The following is a 7,261-nucleotide window of genomic DNA, read 5'->3' as shown; positions in this document are numbered from 1 at the left end:
CATAAATCCACCCATAAACATAAAATGTGACATTCTCTGATCTTCTCTGCAAAATCGACAAATCAGCTTTTTTAAGTAGCCACTGAGCAAAAATTGAGCTTCACCGCAGAACATAATGCGCCCGTCATGAACTTTTTTAACCGTGCTCTGTTGCAAAATACTGATTTGTAAGCGTTGTTCGTTGGTAAGTCGATTTATGGTTAAATTATAAACCAAACTAAAGCTGTTTGACAGTGAAACAAAACACGAAACGTGGGTGAACTGTGTAAACGTGTGTTGCCAAAACGATAATAGCTAAAAAAATCATTCCTTATTCCAAATCCAATAAAAGATCTTCAAACAGTTCTACATAAATATTGGCATTTTTATTTAGCATTTATTTTAATTCTATACATTTCACTTCTGTAAAATCATATATTATTCACTTTAAAAAAAATATTATTTTTTACTTTCATTAAAAACTAAAAATAGTTTCATTATAACATTTCAATTACAATGGATATGGGTTAAAATACATATTTACAAAAGTAGTACTTTGGCAGATTTTTATTTATTTATTCATAACAATATTATAAGTTTTCTATATTTTTAAGAAGAAGCGCTCGTTGCTTGATAATTACTTCCACAGTGAGCTATTTTCAGTTATTTTTTTAAGATTCTCATTCGATATTTTTTTTATTTTCTAATTTTAAAATTTTGTTAATAAAGTTAAATATTATTATATTAATGAATATTATAGTAAAATAGTATTTCTTCATATTTCCTCATAAGTAGTTTCTATTCGAATTTTTTATAAAGTATATAAGGCCACAAAATTGGTTTAAGGGTTATTTTTGCTAAAATTCTGCGAAAAATTAAAAGTTATATTTTAACATTAATATAAGTACATATGTATATTATTTATATGTAAATGTATATTATAAGGCATGTTTCGATTTATATTCCTCTATAGGATCAACATTTTATATTTTCATGGAAGCCCAAAAAATACAATTATTTATTTTTTTTTTTTCTTAAAATAAATTTCTAAATTCTTTTAGAAAAACAATTACTCGATATTCTCGCCCCCGAAAATTCATAAAATTTCCATAAAATTCTAAATATATTTTTGATATATAATTTTAAAAAGGATAATTTTGAGGTGAAGTTAATATCGGTTTTCGATTTTTTTTATCATAGTTCTTTTGTTTCTTCTTAAAGTTCATACGAGCCAAAAAGTATGCACAGAATTGAATTTTAATTTTCGATTATCTCTTCTATTAACATCAAGCCATTATTCGAAAATTTAAAATCGAAAACAATTCAAAGTTAAATGAATTGGGAAGAGAAAAACGAAGGTCAATTTAAAAGTTACTGGATCAAAATTTTGTTTCAAGACAAAAGTACCGAATTTTTAATAAATCCAAAGTTTCTCAAGGATTTTCCTACCAAATACTAAAATACTATAATTTTAGGCCACTAAATTCCTGGTATTAATTTTGAATACATTTTTCATATATTTAAAGACCCTAAAAACTCTGCTAGTGTGTTTGTCCCTAAGAGGGATGATTTTAAAACCATAATTAACAAATTCAAGATAAATAGATTAACTGTTGCATACTTTTTGGCTCGCATCAAAAATGAAATATCTATATTTCAAATTTTAACATTAAACTTTAAATCGAAAATCAATTGCCACACGGCGAAACTATAGATACTTTTGAAGCAAAAGTAACATTAGCTTAAGGCTAGTTTACACATCATGATAGATTCATATTACTATAAAATGCTAACATGTCTTATGTCCGAAAATAAATTATTTTACATCATACTACATAAATTAATCGCTTTTATAAATCAGTCGAAAAATCGAATATGTTTTCAGTGTGATGTTCTGTCACAAAAAATTATTGTCTTCAACTAAAATTCAATATAAACTTAAAACTAATGTTGACGTTTTTTCTTCTATTGGAAATAGGCGATAACCTCTATCTCCCAGGTCTCTAGTCAGAGAGCAGGAATTCTAGTAAGTGTATGTCTATATGGACGACCTGAAGAGCAGATATATACAGACGAGTTAAAGGCTAAAATGAGCTGAGGTGACCGAGCTTATATATAGAGGAGCTGAAGGTCCACAGGGTCTATAAAGAGTAGCTGAAAGGACAAAACGTCTATATTAGCGAAATGAAGATCGATATAGATAAGCTGAAGAGCAGAAAGCCCATCTATGTAATATCCAGATGGCAAGTAAGTCTGTGACCAGAAAATCTAGATGGGCAGACAGAGTCTGTGTAGCAGACGAGCTGGATGACCAGGGGAGTCTGTGTCCAGGAGTGCAGGATAGCCCATGGAGTTTATATATAGAAGAGTCTGTGTATGGAAGAGCAAGATGTCATTTGCCATCTGGCGGACCGAAGAGAGTCTTTCTAGCAGATGAGCTAGCTGAGAGAGAGAGAGAGAGAGAGTTTTGTGTAGCAGATAAGCTGGTTGGCCAGGGGAGACAGTGTAGCAGACGAGCTGGTTGGCCGGGCGAAACTGCATACAGATAAGATGGCCGAGAGAGTCTAGGTAGCAGAAGAGCTGGCTGGCCAGAGAAAGAGAGTTTGTGTAGAAGACGAGCTGGCTGGCCAGAGAGAGTCTAGGTAGCAGATGAGCTGGTTGGGCAGAGAAAGAGAGTTTGTGTAGAAAACGAGCTGGCTGGCCGGAGAGAGTCTGTGTAGCAGACGAGCTGGCTGGACAGACGACCCATCCGGAAAAGATTCTATATAGACAATCTGAGAGCGAGGAGATTTGTATAGACGTCGCCTACAAATGATGCCTGCCCTATCAGGCTTTCTGTGGGCCCAGCCAGGCAGTTCTTATAGTCGACCTGAATGTCCGGAAGCTTGTATAGAAGAGCAGGATTGTTACGGAGTCTGAGTATAAGAGGTCTGTGTAGGGATTGCATAAACAAGCTGCAAGGTCAGTTAGTTTTAAAATGGAGAACCTGTTTAAAAATGGAGAACCTGCCTACCCTATCAGGCTTCCTGTGGGAAGCTTGTATAGAAGAACAGGGTTGTTACGGAGTCTGAGTATAAGAAGTCTGTGTAGGATTGCATATGCTGCAAGGTCAGTTAGATTAAGAATGGAGAACCTGTTAAAGGTTGTTACACAAATATTAGCTGTTCTCTAAAAAGTCTCCTACCAACAGAAGAATGGTGGCTCATAAAAACGACTCGATTGGGAAAATTTCCATATAGACAATATGGGAGCGAAGAAGTCTGTATTGACGTCGGTTATAAAAACTGCCCAACCCCAACTCATGTGTTCAGACTTCGTATTGACTCAGATAAGTCTATGCAGTATTCATAGCCGAGCAGAAGGAAAAGAGGCTTATACCGAAGAATTGGATGGACAGGGAACCAGTGCACATAGAAGATTCTGCAGTGTAGAAGAGCTGCAGGGTCAGTTATTTTAAGAGTGGAAAACCTGTAGAATATTTTTTACCCAGAGACTACCAGTAAAGAATCTTCTGTCCATAGAAGTCTTCTAAAGATTCTGCATGAAGAAGGCATTCTATCTGGAGGAGATCCTACAGAAAGTCTTCTCTCCACGGCGGAGCTGTAAAAGAACCATACGGTATTTTATGTGTAGAAGGGCTGTGGGAGAACCTCTATCTGTAAAAGATCTGTTCAAAGTCTTCTATACAAAGAAGTCCACGAAAAACCTTCTATTTATAAAAGACCTGCAGAGGGTATTCTGTCTACAGATGACCTGCTATAGATGTGCAATAGAACGGACCTCTAGAGGCCTTTTTACGAAATAAGATTTTTGAAAGATATTTTATATGAAACAAGTTCTTCAATATTTGGAAGGCCTGTGAAAGGTATAAAGGACCTGTATGAGTGCTCCTGAATTTAGATGGTCTGTAAATGCTATCCTGCTGTTAGAGGGCTTGTATGAGATTCCTTTTTTGTAGAAAAGCTGCTGAAGGTCTTTTACTTCTTTTATTTTCCTACAGAAGGCGATCTAAAGATAGGACAACTTTACAAGTATTTTTAACTTAGAAGTCCTTTAGAGAGTTTATAAATATTTAAAGCGATGGTATGTCAAAGGTCTCGTACAGATAAAATACCTTATTCTTGCTCCCATTCTAACTTACAACCCTTGCCTTGAGTCCCGTTGTTTTCCTTTTTTAAATTAACCTACCTTTATGGACGGCTTAACCTTCTATGATGTTTCGTTTCCGATTTGTTTTTTTTTTTTTTCTAAAAGCTACGCTTATTTTTTACACATACTTCTCTAATTTTCCCCTTAACTAAACTTTGTACATTCTCCTAAGACCCCAAATTCCTAATAGAATCATGTTTACATTGTGGTCTCCGAATCCGGTGGTGTGTGATAATTCAAATTATAGGCCGGTGGTCCATTGTTGAGAAAGGCCATCGACCTAATGCTCTCTCGTGATGCGGTACGCTTGTGGAAGGGTATTGGCTGGGGTTGTGATGCAACATATGGCAACTCTGGTACTGGTGGTGGTGGCGGTGGCAAGTTGTGCTGACTCACAGAATGTTGGGTGTGCAGAGGATGCTGTTGATACAGCGGTGGGGTGTGGGGTGGTTCATGCAGTGTTGTTGTAGGCGTTGGTGTTGCTGCCTGCTTATGATAGAGACTGCTGGTGGTGGCGGCATTCGAAGCCGTATTGGCGGAGGTGACCAAAGAGGCGAAAACATTTTCCGTAGTACCCGACGAGGTCATGTACGAAGACATTGGTCGTGTACCATGGAAATTGGAGTAGGATGATCGTACCGAGGGTGGACGATTGTTATAGAGCTCATCGACATGTTCGCCATCATTGAGATTCGTGGTGGAGTGTTGATATGTGGGATTGTAATGGCCTCCAAGGGAAGGGGTGACCGTCAATGTGGGTGATTGTGGCTCCTCGCTAGGTGTCGGCGTGGAAGTGGGCCAGGGTGGTAATGTGGGATCATGCAGTGGCGCCTGCTGATGATAGAGGCTCATTTGTACCGCATTTGTGTTGTAGTAAATCGGATCTGGGGGTATATTTTTCCTAAAAGACTGATAATGATTGTTGTTGGTCTTGGTCAAACTTCCGCCCGCTCCATTGATGTTGTTGTGCATTTCCTTGTTCAAACTTTGTAGATTCGAGGCGGTCAGGGGAGAATTATCCTTGTGATGAAATGAACCAAACTGCGGATGTTTATGCGGATGACCATGCGAACTCTGATGTTGCTGCTGTTGTTGTTGTTGATCCAAAAGTTTGGTGACCGGATTTTGTTGATATTTACGCCGTGAACTGCGAGTACTGCTACGTGAATGGGTTCCAGTGTGGCCCAAAGTAGCCACATTTCGTTGACTACCTCCATGACTGCTACGACTATCGGCCCCTTCTCCATTATCACCACCACCACTGCCGCAACGACGACTTCGTCTGCTGGCCGTAGAGGTTCGACTATTTGTACCCCGATGCATTACCGAACGACGTTTAACCCGCCTCGGTGTCATTGGTTTAGGACTCAGCTCACCATTATCACCCTCGGCTCCACGCTCGTGCATCTGATCATCACCATAATCGAGTATTGTATCGGTACGACTGCGCAGTGTATCCAAGCTAGGACCAAATTCAATGGAATACAGCGACTGACGATGTTTGGATTTTTTATTAACATGTTTCACTGCAACGAAGGTTGGGAAAAAGAGAAAATCAATTAGATATAGTTTTCAATAAAAATGTTTGTAAAAATTGGGTAAAAAAAAGAAATAAAAAAGGAGGGAGGCTACATTACGTTAGTAAGGAACTTTGGAAGCTGTTAAAGTAAAACAAGGGATATGGAAGGCTGGATTGAATTATTTATGCCCTTTACCTTGCAGAAATCTACAAAACAATGTCAAATCAAACAATACCCTTATGAGTAGCCAAAAAAAAGGCCATGGAGTGTAGCTCATCTGTTTAGAAGATTTAGCCTTCTGATCCCCTATATACATAATCCCCGACCCTGCAATTCATCTACACATGGGATACCAGATCCACCAACTCCTTTATACAGATTCCGGGCACTCTTGCAAAGACGTTTCTCATATTTTTAATAGAGAGTCTTAGAGAATTTCAATAAATCCTCTAAACGGGGTCCCAATAGTTCGTCCAACAAGATTTCGTTACGACTTGACTAAAATAATTCAAGTAACTTGTAAAAAATACTTCGGAAACTCTTTTGAAAAGATTGCAGGATGGAGGAGTCAGCTGGTCTATAAAGAGAAGTGTTCTACAGCTGTTCTATAGAGAGAAAGCTTGCCTATAAAGGCCGAGTTCAAGTGGTCTATAAAGACACGGCTTTAGCCCGGCCTTGAGAAGATCGCTTTCAAGTAGTATATAAACCCACGGTTCCAGGTGATCAAGGTGGTATATTAAGACCCGTTGGAATGAAAACCAGATTCCAACTGGTCTGTAGGCTTCAGGAGGTTTCACCTAGTTGCTGACCATCAGCTGCTCCATATAGAGACCCGCTGACCATCAGCTGGTCTATATAGAGACCCGCTGACCATCAGCTGGTCTATATAGAGACCCGCTGACCATCAGCTGGTCTATATAGAGACCCGCTGACCATCAGCTGGTCTATATAGAGACCCGCTGACCATCAGCTGGTCTATATAGAGACCCGCTGACCATCAGCTGGTCTATATAGAGACCCGCTGACCATCAGCTGGTCTATATAGAGACCCGCTGACCATCAGCTGGTCTATATAGAGACCCGCTGACCATCAGCTGGTCTATATAGAGACCCGCTGACCATCAGCTGGTCTATATAGAGACCCGCTGACCATCAGCTGGTCTATATAGAGACCCGCTGACCATCAGCTGGTCTATATAGAGACCCGCTGACCATCAGCTGGTCTATAGTGACCCGCTGGTGACCAGGACCCGCTGACCATCAGCTGGTCCATGGAGACCCGCTGACCATCAGCTGGTCCATGGAGACCCGCTGACCATCAGCTGGTCCATGGAGACCCGCTGACCATCAGCTAGTCCATAGAGACCCGCTGACCATCAGCTAGTCCATAGAGACCCGCTGACCATCAGCTAGTCCATAGAGACCCGCTGACCATCAGCTGGTCCATGGAGACTCGCTGACCATCAGCTGGGCCATGGAGACCCGCTGACCATCAGCTGGTCCATGGAGACCCGCTGACCATCAGCTGGTCCATGGAGACCCGCTGATCATCAGCTGGTCCATGGAGACCCGCTGACCATCAGCTGGTCCATGGAGACCCGCTGACCATCAGC

The 7,261-nt window shown here is 40.0% G+C and overlaps 1 protein-coding gene across 2 annotated transcripts in view; it reads right to left on the bottom strand.

Annotated features, from left to right (window-relative positions):
* Nucleotides 1–343: 343 nt before the first annotated feature.
* LOC101896813 (sodium/potassium-transporting ATPase subunit beta-1-interacting protein) overlaps nucleotides 344–7,261 on the bottom strand; it is a 144,746-nt gene continuing 137,828 nt past the window's right edge. The window contains exon 7 of one of the 2 annotated variants that reach the window (XM_059127879.1): nucleotides 344–5,654. In XM_059127879.1, the coding sequence (XP_058983862.1) occupies nucleotides 4,327–5,654 (1,328 nt within the window). In that variant the 3' untranslated portion in view covers nucleotides 344–4,326. The remainder of the gene's footprint in view (nucleotides 5,655–7,261) is intronic. The other variant, XM_011292751.3, reaches the window with a different exon arrangement.

Source organism: Musca domestica, unplaced genomic scaffold, assembly GCF_030504385.1.
Source record: "Musca domestica strain aabys unplaced genomic scaffold, Musca_domestica.polishedcontigs.V.1.1 48, whole genome shotgun sequence".
In the NCBI taxonomy this organism is placed as follows: domain Eukaryota; kingdom Metazoa; phylum Arthropoda; class Insecta; order Diptera; family Muscidae; genus Musca; species Musca domestica.
The sequence above is the reverse complement of the archived record's forward strand: the minus strand, read 5'-3'. Positions and strand labels throughout refer to the sequence as shown.